The sequence below is a fragment of the Mauremys reevesii genome, linkage group 1 (genome assembly GCF_016161935.1).
Source record: "Mauremys reevesii isolate NIE-2019 linkage group 1, ASM1616193v1, whole genome shotgun sequence".
NCBI lineage: Eukaryota > Metazoa > Chordata > Testudines > Geoemydidae > Mauremys > Mauremys reevesii.
The window spans coordinates 243,246,132-243,261,524 of record NC_052623.1 but is presented as its reverse complement, the minus strand read 5'-3'; the positions used below and the strand labels follow the sequence as shown (position 1 = coordinate 243,261,524).

At 44.2% G+C, this 15,393-nt stretch overlaps 1 protein-coding gene across 2 annotated transcripts in view; it reads left to right on the top strand.

The window, feature by feature from the left end:
• The first annotated feature begins 1,268 nt into the window (after window positions 1–1,268).
• PYROXD1 (pyridine nucleotide-disulphide oxidoreductase domain 1) overlaps window positions 1,269–15,393 on the top strand; it is a 30,510-nt gene continuing 16,385 nt past the window's right edge. Inside the window, exons 1-4 of one of the 2 annotated variants that reach the window (XM_039518313.1) lie at window positions 1,269–1,420; window positions 10,208–10,288; window positions 11,963–12,082; window positions 14,686–14,814. In XM_039518313.1, the coding sequence (XP_039374247.1) occupies window positions 1,343–1,420; window positions 10,208–10,288; window positions 11,963–12,082; window positions 14,686–14,814 (408 nt within the window). In that variant the 5' untranslated portion in view covers window positions 1,269–1,342. The remainder of the gene's footprint in view (window positions 1,421–10,207; window positions 10,289–11,962; window positions 12,083–14,685; window positions 14,815–15,393) is intronic. The other variant, XM_039518319.1, reaches the window with a different exon arrangement.

Below are 15,393 nucleotides of genomic sequence, written 5' to 3'. Positions count from 1 at the left end.
TGTTCTCTTGAAAACACAAGATCACTCTCTGGCTATTTATGGCCATTTCTTCTTAGAAGTACATAATGTACTAAATTGTATATTTAGTAGCACTAGGTGAGGCAAACCCACAGCAAGACCAGGGTTGCTCACTCAGGTGCTCTGATTTATCCCTCCAGCAGAGCCTGTAGTGACTCAGCCCTCAGACATGCTGCAGCAGCCTTATTCCTGGACTGAGCCCAGATCAGATGATCAATTTTTTGATGAGGTATTAAGGTGTAGACAGGAACTAAATGTATATTTATTATTCATCAACTTCAGCTTTATTTATTTATTACAGGGCCCTTTAAAGCTCTGTTGACAAAATGGGGCAAACATGATTTATTCAGTGTCTCTTCTACACATAGCACAATTGTTATATAGCTTGGCTGGATTTTGCTGACTGACAGGGACGCTGAGTCCAGTAGTATCAAGATGACAAACACAATTAGGAGGGTATCAGTTAGTTTCCTGCAGAGACCAAAATGTCAATAACAGACACATGGTTTTCCCCAATTTGGGCAGTAGTGATGCTGCGAGGCAGCTTTTTGAGCAGTGCTTTTCTGTCACATCAACATTTTCACTCAATCTGAGATACAAGAGGAGCAAGCTACTTTGTCAGGCGAGTTACAGACAACCCAGCCGGTTGCTATTTCTGTTGTTTGATCATTAGTCTCATGGTAGTTGGTATTTTCCTTAGAGACCCCTTTTCTTTCTTTAATATCCCTGGGGTGCTGTGAGTGCATACATCTCTCAGCTTTTCTTTCTTTCTCTTGCTCAAGGCTGTGGAGGACACCGAGCTTTAATGGGTTGAAAACCAGAAGGCAAAGGCCCTAAATTTAGATAACGGGGGGGGGGGGGGGGTTACATCTCAGGATTTGGGGGTGGGGTGGGTGACTCGGTATTTTTAAACTCCCGGGGTTGACACTGCTGTGAACTAGGGTGACCAGATGTCCCGATTTTACAGGGACAGTCCCGATTTTTGGGTCTTTTTCGTATATAGGCTCCTATTGCCCCCCCCCATCACGATTTTTCACATTTGCTCTCTGGTCACCCTAGCTGTGACCCTGCAAACAACGGGAGCCTGGCCCCTGACGGCTGCCGGGCGCAGGATTCAGCAGACTTCAGCCTCCAGGCCCTGCCCTCGCTCAAGGCCTGATCCTGCCCCAGCAGCGGCTCCGCGGCCAGGTTGCCATTAGCGTCACGTGTGCGGAGGTGCTGGGCAGGCGGCGCCGCAAACGCGAAGCGGGGAGGTTTGAGCTCCGCCGCGCACCGTAGCCAGGGCTCTTCCCACCCTCTGCTGTCGCCAGGTCCGGGCGTCGAGATGGCGGCTCCCCTCCCCGCGCGGAGCCGGTTTGTGGTGGTGGGAGGGGGGATTGCGGGAGTCACCTGCGCCGAGCGGGTAGGTACCGCCCCTCCCGCCCCACGCGCGCGCGACACCCGCCACTTCCCGCCGGCCCCCAACCGCCCAGTGCGTGGGGCGCGCGCCGGGAGAGCGTCTTGGGGTCTAAACACCTGCTCCCCGGTTTGCACTGTAAGAAAATCTCAGCCCCCACTGCAGGTCCCTGAGCTGTCGGGTCCACCAGGCCACCCCTCGGCCATGCACGCGGCCCCTCTCCCCTGTACACACCTCTTCCTCTGTGCACTCAGCTTCCGTCACCAGTGCACAGACCCCACAGCTGTGCAGACAGTCCCCCTGCACTGTGCAACCCCCACGGTTGTGCATACTCTCCCACCCACCTGTGTGGCGGAGCCCCCCTCATCAGTGCACAGCCCATCTGTGCATCCCCTACAGCTGTGTGTCCACACTGCCCATCTGTGCACCCCCTTCAGCCATGCACACAGACCATCCTTACCTGTGCAACCCTTCACAGCTGTGCACACAGCCCCCCCACCTGTGAACCCACACAGCTGTTCATATTGCCCCCCCCGTGTTCCAAAATGTTTGCTTTTTTGCTACAGTGTTCCATTGTTGACTTATATTAATTTTATCAGCTACTATAGCCCCCAGATCCTTTTCTGCAGTACTCCTCCTTAGCAGTCATTTCCTGTTTTGTACTTGTGCAATTGATTATTTCTCTCTAAATGTAGTAATTTGAATTTGTCCTTACTGAATTTCAGACCATTTTTCCAGTTTGTCAACATTATTTTAAATTCTAATCCTGTCCTCAGAAGCACTTGCAACCCCTCCCAGCTTGGTATTGTACACAAACTTTATAAGTGTACTCTCCAGACCAGTATCCAAATCATTTATGAATATATTGAATAGTGCAGGATCCAGGACAGGGGTCTGCAGGACCCCACTCCATATGCCCCTCCAGCTTGACTCTGAACGATTGATAACTACTTTCTGAATATGGTATTCCAACCAGTTGTGCACCCACCTTATTATAGGCTTAGCTAGGCTATATTTCCCTAGTTTGTTTATCAGAACATCACGTGAGACAGTATCGAAACCCTTACTAAAGTCGAGCTATATAATAGATTTAAAATTTTTATTAAAGTGAATGTTTGAAATGAACTATACACAGGTTGAGAGGGAAGGTACTGTACATCTGAGGTCAGGCTTAGGTTATGAGGGGTTACAGATATCATTTGTAAGGATGAAAAGATACATACATATCGCATAACTGGCATAGACCCAGATTGGGGTGCAAGGGTTTTTAAAGTGTCAGTGGATAAGTGGGCTCGGGTACACCACCCATGGAATGAATAAGGAGTCCAAGTCAGTATCGGTGGAGCGGATAAGTACATGTGTGGGGTGCGTCCTTTGGTCCGTCAGGGAAGGGAGTGGGTTATTTCCCTGGTCGGCAGTCTCGGTTACTCGGTGTGGTATTGGCGGTGTCCGGTGATGTGTTCGGTATAAATGTCTCTGGATCACCTGATGGTGTCGGACACCATGAGCTGTATCATGAGCCGGGCGTAGCATCAACCAACCCCGCACGCTCTCAGAACCGGCTTGTTGTGGGGATCCCACTAGCCCAAGGCTCCCACGATCAGGGCGTGTAGCTGGACTTCGTAGCCCTGGGCTCTCAGGGTCTCAGCCAGCAGGGCGTACTTCGACTCCTTCCGTGCTCGGGCCTCGTGGAAGGCTGGTGACTGGTTTTCGAAAGGCACCATGACGTCTACCAGGAGGACCACCTTCTTTTCTGCATCCGTCACGACGATGTCGGGTCGCAGTCGGCTGTCTGTCCCGGGGATGGCGGAGTCCAGGGTGATCTTCCCCAGAGACAGCGGGATGGCTTTCACCAGCCAGTTCTGGATGGTGGTGTGGCGGTGTCGCGAGGCTCCGGAGTGCTGCTTACAACCACACAGGACGTGTGGCAGGGTCTCGTTCACGTAGCCGCACTTCCTGCAGCGCTTGTCCCGGTTGCCGTGGCGGATGGCTCCATTGAGGGGAATGCAGTTGAGTCGGGCCCTGTGGACAAACCGCCAGTTGGCGAACCTGGTGAAGTTGCCCCCGGGAAGGAAGTGGTTGCTGGCGTCCCACTTGCTGGACACCTCAAACACCTTGCCGTGGTCCGGCTTCCGTTTGAGGTTCTCAGCGTAGTGACAGCGGATGGCATCTTTCAGGGACCTTTTTAGCATGGCTCTGGTGGTTGGGGTGACGATGGTGTGGTCCGGGGGCTTGACGTGTGGCACCAGTATGCCCAGCTCCCAGCGCTCCTCGCACCACTTCCAGCAGCAGCCGATCCTTTTACCCAGGCGTCTCGAGACGTTGCGGGCACGGGACCAGAGAGAGGACAGGTCTCCCCCCTCTCTCCCAAACTCAGCCTCCAGGGAGCCGCTGAGGTAAGTGGCGATGTCCCGCTTGGGGGGGGGCCCTGGCGATGCATTTTCTGACTGTGTTCCGTATGGCCTCCTGGGTGATGCTCCTCACCGTTGGGTCCGGGCACATCAGGAGGCGGAAGGTGTGGGTCATTACCGCCACGTCGCACAGGTCACCCATCTGAGGTACGTTGGTGCCGCCCTGCCTGTGGGAAATGTAGATGATGTCCGTGCATGCCCTCTGGGGAAGGTGGAGCCACTTCTTCACCAGCTGTCTGATGGTGCTGTCATCTACAGCTTTATCTCATCTGCAAGGCTTCTTACCATCTCAAAGAAGGATAGTATGTTGGCTTGCCATGATTTGTTATTGACAAATCCAGGTTGACTGTTACCTATCACCTCTCTGAAAACATCTGCTCATTTTGCAGCAGCAGACAAAAGAACAATATCATATGTCACTGTACAAATCAATGGTACATCCATACCTTCAATACTGTGTGCAGTTCTGATCTCACCATCTCAAAAAGATATATTAGAATTGGAAAAAGTTCAAAGAAGGACAATAAAAAATATTAGGGGTATGGAACAGCTTCCATATAGGGAGAGAGTAGAAAGATTGGCACTGTTCAGCTTAGAAAAGAGGTGACGAAGGGAGATAAGATAGAGGTCTAAAATAATGGAGAAAGTGAAAAAGGAAGTGTTATTTAATCCTTCATATAAGACAAAATCAAGGTGACACCCAGTGAAATTAATAAGCAGCAGGTTTAAAACAAACACAAGGCAGTACTTTTGCATACAACACACAATCTGTGGAACTCATTCATTCTCTGGGTGACCCTAAGTCTCTGACTGCCAGAGCTGGGACAGGATGACAGGATGACACTTGCTAATTGCCATGTTCAGTTCATTCCCTCTGAAGCACCTGGCAGTGACCACTGTCAGAAGACAGGATACTGGTCTGATCCAGTATGGCCATTCTTATGTTCTTATTATCTTCTAGTTGTTTTCAAACTGATTGTTTGATTATTTGCTTCATTAACTTTCTGAGTACCCAAGTTAGGCTGTCTGGTCTATAATTCCCTGAGTTGTCCTTATTCCCCTTTTTATAGGTAGGTAATATATTTGCCCTTTTCCGGTCCTCTGGGATGTCCCAAAACTTCAGCATGAATTCATGAGACAAAGTTAACTACGACTTTGCCAAAGGATTAGATTACATCATGGGGATGTGCTCGCCATCCTGGGATGCAGTTCTTTCCATCCCATCATTCCTTGGGCTTCCTACTTCATTTTGTGCCATTTTTCAACAGCCCTTGTAAACTGTGCACTTGCCATCTGTGCCTGACAGCATGGATCCTGAGCTGCTGACCATTCTAGTGATGAGTATTATGAACACAGTGCGGCTGGTCCTGCAGTATTTCATGAGCTGCGAAACAGAGAGTGAGCTGGTGATGCCTGCCCTGCTGTCTGCCGTGGAAATAAATAATTCAAGATTGCTGCTGGCATTCACAGACCTGCTTGCCACAGTGGACCATTGATACTGGGATCAGGAAACAAGCACTGAGTGGCGAGATCGCATTGTGATGCATGTATGGGATGACAAGCAGTGGCTGCAGAACTTTTGGATGCGTAAAGTCACCTTTCTGGAACTGTGTGTGGAGCTCGCCCCAGCACTGCAGCTTAAGAACACCAGAATGAGAGCTGCTCTGACTGTGGAAAAGCAAGTGGCAATCGCTGTGTGGAAGCTGGCAACTCCAGACTGCTTCTGATCAGTTGTGAATCAGTTTGGAGTTGGAAAGTCCACCATGGGGACTGCGGTGATGCAAGTGTGCAGGGCCATTAACCACCTCCTGCTACAAAGGACTGTGACTCTTAGTAATGTCCAGGAAATAATTGATGACTTTGAGGCAATGGGATTCCCTAACTGCGGCAGAACGATAGATAGAACACACATCCCCGACCATCTTGCGACAGAGTACATCCACCAAAAGGGCTACTTCTCCATGGTCTTGCAGGTGCTGGTGGATCACAGGAGCCATTTCACTGACATCAATGCGGGGTGGTCAGGGAAAGTGCATGATGCACACATCTTTTGGAACAATGGACTGTATAGAAAGCTGCATGCTGGGACTTTCTTTCCAGACCAGAAGATTCCAGTGGGGGAATATGAAAATTTCCATAGTGATCCTTGGAGATCCCGCATACACCTTGGTCCTGTGGCTCATGAAGCCTTACACAGGTATCCTAGACAGCAGCAAGGAGCAATTCAACAACAGGCTTAGCAGGTGCCGAATGACCATTGCATGTGCCTTTGGCTGGCGCTGTCTTTTTTTACCAGGTAGACCTCAATGAGGAAAATATTCCGATGGTCATTGTGGCCTGCTGTACTCTCCATAATATTTGTTAATTGAAGGGGGAAAAGTTTCCCCAGGGTGGGCCACTGAGGCTGATCAACTGGCTGCTGATTTTGAGCAGACAGACAGAAGGGCAATTAGAAGAGCGCAACGGGAGGCTATTCAAATCAGGGAGGTTTTGAAGAAGCTTTTGACAGTGATTCTCAGTATTGTGTCTGTATGAGATGCATTCAGCCAGACAATGTTTACTTATCCCTGTAGTGCTTGCTTCTTGAGGATGTATTGCAAGGAGCAAATATTCCTACCTATAGCCACTGTGGTTCAGTGTTAGCACTGAGTGATGTATGTATGTCACAAATAAAAACTCATTTTATTTCAAAGACTCAAGTTTAATAACGGGATAAAACAAACTTTTGGACAAACGGAACATGAAAATGAGGAACAGTCTTGCGGTTAGGGCTTTCATAGCTGGGTGTAATTCCAGTTTTCATTGGAAAATCATTCTCAAGCGTGGCGTGCACAGGTTACTGTGAGGGACTGGAAACACGCAATGAATGCAGTAGGGGAGTTGGGGGAGGGATGGACCAGAGTTCTGTAGTGGCTGGAGGGAGTCGGGCGTGGATTTGCTCTGATTGCAGGCTAATGAGGGACTTCAACATCTCTGTCTGGTCCAGGAGGTTTATCATCCACTCCTGCCCGTGTCCCTTCCTGGCTATCAAGCCTCAGTCTTTCATTAATTGTCTCCCTCCATGCTCTTGTTTCACTATGTGCTGCGTCTGTTGACTGCAGCACTTGTCAAAACATATCCTCCTCATTCCTCCTGGGTTCACTGCCTTATCTGATGGAGGCTCTCTGCCAGTGTGGAGGAGTGTGTTCTCAAGGCACATGTGCAGAAGGCAAAAGAACAGTGAACAGAGACAATATTGTGAGTGCGTTCACAGACGTGAATCACAAAAGTTACACACACCTCTTTCTCACAGTCCCTTGGATAGCACACAGTTGGCCGTGAGTCCCAATTATGGTGAGTTCGCGGGGGGAGGAAAGGAAAGGGCAAGAAAGTACAAAGGGTGATTTTCAAAGGGTTTACTGTTAGTGGCTAGGGAGCCTATTCTGAATACTTGTACCCTTTTCCACAGGCTAGGGTAATCAAACCCGATATCTCACTCCTCAGGGTAATTCAGGATGCAAAGGAACATCTCCTGCCTGCATGTGGTTTCAGACCGGTCCCGTATGCTGCTTGTCTGTGTGCCATTCTGGTTCCTGCAGAAATAATTGCTCGGTGGCGCGGCAAAGTTTCATACACTGGGAGTAGAAACAAGGCAGCTGTACCAAGGAACCTTCAGCAGCGGATTGCAGAGTACCTACAGGAAAGTTTCCTAGCGATCACTATGGAGGATTCCAGAGACATCCCCATGTACATTAATAAACTTTTCTGCTGTGGCCCCACTGCATAGATGGACAGGCTCTGTTGTTAATTTCTGTCCCTTATCCCACCTCCAACATATAACAAAGTACATGAGAGCTCAATCTCCCGTCACCATGCAGTATGAAAGCAAAATGAGCACTTACCAGAGCTCTCCTCTCCTGCATCCTCCGCGCCAAAGCCAGAGTGCTGGGATTAGCTAGACCCCTCCGAATTGGAAAAGAGATCCTGACTCACTGTGCCACTAGATGACCCTGCCTTGTGCTCCACATCGTCTTCCAGCTCCACCTCCATCTCCTCATCCACCACTTCCTCACTGGAGTTGAGTCCGATGGCCGTTGCCTCCATGCCCCTGAAGTATCCACGGGGCTCTTGGTGGTGGAGATGGGGTCACTGCCGAGGATGTCGTGCAGCTCCTTACAGAAGCAGCATATCTTTGGTGCTGCACCAGAGTGATGGTTGGTCTCCCTTGCTTTCTGGTACGCCTGTCTCAGCTCCTTGATTTTAGCACGACACTGCTGCGTGTTCTTTTTGTGCCTCTTCTCCTGCATGCCAATAGCAATTAGCCTATAGGTATTGAAATTCCTACAGTTGGTGCAAAGCTGTGACTGCACAACCTCCTCTCCCCATATATCAGCAGATCCAACAGCTCCCGTGTGTTCCACATGGGAGCGCATCTGTTGCGTCAGCTGTGTGAACTGTGCACACAGAGCAAACAGGAAGAGGAATTTCAAAAATTCCCAGGCCTTTAAACGGGGGATGGGTGCATGTCAGGGCAGCAGAGTTCAAACTGCTGACCAGAGTGGTCATGATGGGCATTGTGGGACACCTCCTGGAGGGTGACATAACCAAGTAAGGTGTCTACGCTGATGCTGTGTTGCTCTAATTATGTTGCAAAAAGCTCTATGTCGCTTGTTGAGATGGTTTTATTATGTCAGCATAGCAGGGAAGTTACATCAGTGGGAGGAGCATTTCAGTATGTATACCTCAGTGTTTTGTCGATGAAAGCTGACTTTTGTCGACAAAATTGTGTAGTGTAGGCAAGACCAAAGAAATAGTGTGATTTAATATTCTAAATGTTGGTTAATTGGCCTGTCTCAAGACAGCTCCTTAAATGGCTTTTTCTAATTGATTTTTTTTTTATTTCATAGGATGTAGTTAGGATTGCCTGCTTTACGAACTATAAACTATTTGTTTATTAACAAGTCCACCTCCCATGAGACTAAATTATAAAACATTCGTAGGTATCTAAACAATAGATTCACAATAATTTGGGGAAACCATATACTTGAGTCTTATCTTACCAAGACAAAAGTATCCACCAGAGGCTCTTCACTCTTAAAAGTGTAATTCCTGTCAAAAACTCTCCTCAGAGAGACATATAGAAGAAGTTGTAATGGAAATAACCAGTTTATCATTTGTGTTTGGTCATTTGTGGTGTTTAATATTTTCTTTTCCGTTTTTAAATATTAAAATAGTCATGGTTAATAACATTGATTATTTTGCTTAGACTTGCTCATGGAGCCCTTAACGTACCTGTGACTAAATAATGGAAGCCACACCCCTCAGTTGACAGCAATAGAAACAATTAATAAGATCTGGCCTACCATTTCTTATTTCTTGAAACTAAAGAATTGTAGTAATTTTTAAAATAAAATTACTTAGCATCCAACAATTTAAAATTATCCCTTTCAACCCTCCCTGGCATTAGTCAATAATAAAGGTAGTGAATTGCATGAGAATTTATACTGCACTTAGAAGAGTATCTGGGCTCCTGGTTCCTAGCTAAGGGAACTTTCCCTTATGAAGCAAGCCCACATGCCTCTTCCTCTCTTTATAACAGACAACATTCTTGCTGCGGCACAGTTTTTTGTCATTAAATTAAAAATCAGTGGCTTCAGATTAACGCACAAACTTGCTGTTACCACTTTAAAGTACTTTTGTTTAAAAAATTGCCATTCACTTACCCAAAGATCATATTCTAGGAACCTGTGTTACGGAAACAACAATATGTACAAATTTGAACCAAATCTGTTGTTGTATCTTTCTGCTAGAGGACTGCAGAAGCCAATGAGACCCTCCCTGGCAAAAATAGCAAAAACATGAATTTTTAAACAGCTTGATTATATAACCAGGACATCAAAAAATCCATAATTAGCCAAAGATTATAATCCATTTTCCATAAAACTCATTCAGAGATACCAGGTATTCACTGTTCTTTCTATAGTCATAAGTCTTTAATACAATTTTAACTGAGTTACCTCTGCCCACTAATAATTGGACTCCAGGCATACAGGCTCTTCAGATCTCAGTTAGCGTGACTTTACACCTCCCAGTTTGGCTTGTGTGATGGTATGAAGGGTCGTCTTGTGGTTAGGTATTTATGTCATGATGTGAGTCTTATGGAAATGTCTGTAAATAAAGAAAGCCTTGGACCTGGGAGTCAGGTTCGCTTCCATTGTATCACCCAAACCAAGTTTACCCTTCTGTAAAATGGAAGTAATATTTGCTTACATCTCTGGTTTTTACACGACTAAAATCCTTAATACGATAACTTTTGTTTTTTTTAGTACTGTTATTGTCTTATTTAAAGTCAAATTCCACTGACAGCTGTGTTCACTCATCATGCTCTCTCTTTCTTTACAAGCTGGCTACAGAATTTCCATCAGAAGAGATTCTCTTAGTAACAGCTTCTCCGGTTATAAAAGCAGTAACAAATTTCAAACAGGTAAGAGAGAGACTTAATTTTTTTGTTTTTGTGTTGGTGTCTATAAAAGCTACTAAAGCATTTACTCAGTAGAGATAATTTAGGGCCTGACCCCACAAATGCTTATGCATATGGTTTCAGTCTCTTGCCCTTTTCCCCTTGGCTCCCAGTCTGCTTGTCCAACCTGTTCTAGCTTCCTTCCTTCAAGCTCCCAAGCTCAGTCTCCATTCATAGAATATCAGGGTTGGAAGGGAGCTCAGAAGGTCATATAGTCCAACCCCCTGCTCAAAGCAGAACCAATCCCCAGACAGATTTTTGCCCCTGATCCCTAAATGGCCCCCCTCAAGGATTGAACTCACACCACTGGGTTTAGCAGGCCAATGCTCAAACCACTGAGCTATTCCCCCCTTCTCCCGTCCTGGCTTCCTGTAACAATCTCCATGCCCAGCCATTCCCAGTTTCTCTCCCCTGAGTTCTTCCAGTCCCAGTCTCACCAGACTCCTTTTCCAATCTACTACTTTCCCACCCCCTGGTCTGGCTTTTGCCTCCTCTGCATTTGAATCAGACAGCTTCATCCTCCACACTACCCGGGTGCCAACAGAAGAGACTGTGCATGCCAGCTTGGAGCAGTCATTACATGGAAAGTCTGACTTCACCCCCTAACCCTGGGCTGGAGCATACTCAGTTGCTTGTGGAGATGGTTTATGCAGAGTCTGGTCACAGGTAGGAGCTGTGAGAGAATGGCTCATGCTCAGTTGGTGTATGGAGATGGCATGTTTGTTAGATCAGTCTGCACTAGGAGCTGTGAAAGACTCAAGCATGCTCAGTGAAGATGGAATCTTCAGAGACTTTAGCTGTGAATCTCTAAGAAGTCTCTCCTGAATACATGTATGAACTGGGATTTTTCATTCACTTTTATCACTTGGCCAAATTTTGGCATATTTTCACAGGAACAGCAAAATACGTATCCCTTACACAAAGGCCACCCCCCTGTCAAATGTCAAGTCCCTGCTCACAGCATATGGATCATAGATCTATTCGAAGAAAAGGTCACCAGAATTTTTTAATGTGGGCAAAACGGTGTATTTTTTTTCTAGCCTTGTTCTTAAAAACAACTGAACTGTTGTTGCTAAAATTTTCCCCAAAAAATTTAGGCTAAGGCCCAGCATGGAACATTGCAGCCCAAGTGAATTTAGTTTTGCAAAGTTATAAGCAACTGGAAACAGTCTTAAAATGAAAAGCATAGGGCTACCTTAATAATAGATGGTTCTACCAGCATAGGGCTACCTTAATAATAGATGGTTCTACCAGCCCCACTTATAACAACAGAAATTAGATATGGAAAAGACCTATTTGATTGATTAGTCAGTCCTCTGGGGGCAAATATAGTCTCAGGTGCTTAATCTAGTCTAATTTTAAATGTCTCAAAATAGGGATTTAGAAGTCCAAGTTCCATTTTGAGTGATAACGTACTGCTGAGAGCCTTTCTTAGGAATATTTATTAACAGATTATGTACCTAAATGCTTAATTTTAGTAGTAACTTTCTAAGTTGGTTGAAAGAATTCGTGCTTTAAGTTTACAGACTGGGAGTGAACATATCTATTTTCCAATCAATAGGTTTGGTTGAAAACTTAATAAAAGAAGAAAAACAATTAAAACATAAATGATTTCTCTCTTTTTTTTTTAAACTATAGGTCTCCAAAACACTAGAGGAATTTGATGTTGAAGAACAACCAAGCACTATGTTAGAAAAACGGTATCCCAACATTAAAGTTATAGAGTCTGGAGTGAAACAGTTGAAAAGCCAGGAGCATGTAAGAGAACTTTGTTTTGCCTAATTTTTATGGATCCTGAAAGTGAATGGGTTTAAGAAGGGATCCATTTTTCAAATGAAATATGTTATTAAAACAGAATTTTTAATTATTTAAATTAATTTACCAAGATTTAGAACAGAAGAGAAATGTCACAGTTCACTTACAGTGCACTTTTAGAAGAAATGTAGGCAATGGGGTAAAAAACAATCATAGGTCATAAGTCATTAGAAAATTTCAGTGGTTAGGATGCTTAGATCAGGACTCCTGATTCCTCTAATATATTGCATGGATCTTTAAAGCAGAGTAGCAAAGAGGTTGATCATGAAACCAGATATAATAGAATTAAGATTCCTGAAAAAATTTTAAATCATTAATCGGCACTTTCTGTGAACTGTCACTTGGTTTGTTGCCAAAGAGAAACCAAAAACAGTACTGACTTTATAAATTTATAATAAATACCCACTTTTAACTCTCAGGAGAACAAAATAAATAAATCTCTACACTTCATTCTCCAGCAAAAATATAGTACACACTGTCTCTCTAATCCTTGTTCAGTGTCTTACTTACAGAGTAAAGTTGGAAGGCTTTGTTTTTTACCTCAATATTATTTGTTTACCCACATTCAGAGCCAACTTTGTTTTTTGCTTTTATTATATGGTATACCTGTAATTACTGGTATACCTGTAATTAATTCACTGTACTTAGGTTAAGGTAGTATACTCATATTCTATATCTTTTAGGCTGATGTATGCGCTCAGGTATAATACATTATTAAAACTATTGTGTGTGCGCTTTATTAATATGTTGTGGGTTTTGTTTTGTTTTAGGGATGTCCCCTGGGATGGCCATTGTGACATTTTGGGAATCACCCAGACCAGTAATGGGTTCAGTAACTCCTGCCCTGTACCTTTGGGTGGCTTTAGTACTATGCTGCTATAGCTCAGAACCCTGACACCAGTAGCCAGATCACAGGCATAAAGGTCTCACCCTTGCTTCCACCAGCCTAGTTACTGCTTATAGGGTGACCCCAACAGCCTTTCTGTTCTTGAATCTCCCCAAATCCATCCTTCCTGAGTTCTTAACTAGCAGACACTTAGACTTTGCACAGTCTCAAAGACGGGGATTTATCTGTGAATGCTGGATCTCCTCTAACTTGGGCTAAGGAGCACTGTGGGAAACTGTTCAAAAGCAATAGGTAACTTTTATTAGAAAAAGGAGTTTATCTAATATGGAAGTGCAAAGCCAGAAATTGTGTCTTTGTTTATTTTCTGTGTAACTTATATGTGTTTGCCTTTCCTTACTGCTTCATCTTTGAATCTATGAGTTTTCTAGTAAATAAACTTTTTGTTTATTTTTACAGCAACCAGGTGTCTGGTGTGCAAATTGTTTGTATTGTATGTGCCAAAGTGAACTGATAATAGGAGGGCAGGGGCTGATTTCGCACCTTCATGGGTGATGAACAAGAGGGAAAATGTCTGAGTGTCTGATAGTTAAGAACTTGGGGTAGGCGGATTTGGGGAAAATTGGAAAGGCTGATAGGGTTACCCTGCAAGGAGTAATGAGGCAGATGAAAGCCAGGGTAAGACCTTTATGCTTGTGGGCTGGTTATTGGTGTCAGGGCTCTGAGCCATATACCGGTAGTTTAGTATTTAGGCACTCAAGATTATAAGGCAGATGGTGACGGATCCTTTTACTGGTCTGGGCAATCCTCCAAAAGTCACAGCCATATTGCATGTGTACATCCTTTCATCTCAAAGGATCCCAACGCCCTTTATAAGCTCTCTACAAGATGGACAGAACCATTGTAATGTGGCCATCTCTGAGGTGGAGAACAGCAAATAAGCTTACAAAATGTTGCATTTTAAATGTTCCATGCTGCAGCTTTATGTGGCTTTCTCCAGAACCTGACAATGTTGCTCTTTTAGAATCTGATCCAATGTCTATTGAAGTCAGCGGTAGCCTTTCCATTGACTTTAATGAACTTTGGATCAGATACTTGGTTGACCAGATGTGGCAGTATGTAGAGTTGCATCCATGGCACTTATATTCTTTGAAAGACCTGGGGGAAAAAGCATGATTTTGAACACAGATCCCAAAAGCAACTATTTATACTGCAGGCTGCCCCCAACAGAATTCTGTGTACATACATGTAAATTAATCGCAGCCTTCCGTTCTACAAAATACAGACGTAATCTCCAATATAAAAATAGCATTTGGACTAATAAAGCAGTGTAGGTTTTGCCATGATATACAAGCTAATAAAAAACAATCTAATGCACAAAACAAACTCTCCCGTCAACACCATAACAAAATACAGAGTGCCAACAAGAGGCATGCTTTATATTTTGTCTTGTAATCTTACTGAGTTTACTATATGCAATTTCCATTTAAGTGATATAGGAACTCACATAGCACTGTCATGAGCGTAGTATAAACTGCTAAGATATTTAATTAGTTAAGAGAGAGGACTTGCTTAATTATTTTTACTTTTCCCATAGCCAGTTACAGTTTTTGAAACCAGCAAAATACTGTGATTTTTAGGTGTGCCCTAGGTTTTCTTAGTTGATCTATATAGATGGTTTACCTTTTTAATCTTTTAACAGAAAATTTTCACAGAAGATGGCAAACAGTGTATATATGAAAAACTTTGCCTATGTGCAGGAGCAAAACCTAAGTTAATTTTTGAAGAAAACCCATATGTATTAGGAATCCGGGATACTGACAGTGCTCAGGTAACATATTTTCATGGTTCATTAACATGTTAGCATTTTGCATCCTAACTACACACGTGGTTAGTCACAGTGTAATGTAAAAATTATTGTGGAATGAAATAGATAAACAAGATGTTATCCTAATACCAGAAATAAATAATAGAAACCATTGTTACATATTTTTAGAAGCAAAGAAGTAACTCTGAAATGCCATTTTAAAAAATAAGATCTTTATTTAAAAAAATAACTCATGAATGGATAGAGTGGGTTCCCATTATGAGAACCTTCAGAATAAGCAAAATAGTAGTTTATTTTGTGCTGGTAACAGGTGCCAGATTGAAAACATACAGCATAGGCAGCAAGCTTCCCCATATTCTCTTGCTTACTACAGTATAGGTATGTCTACACCATATATTTTTAGCTCAAGTTCAGTGCTTGCCAATTAACTTGAGGTACTCAACAAATTTGTAAAGGCTTGTGAGGATGCCCCACACATTTGATCCAGGCTGTAAATTTGTTTTTGTAAAGAAATTGGCTATCCAGTAACTTGAGTTAAAGAAGGCTAATGAAGACAAGCCCAGAAAGACAACCTCTAGGACA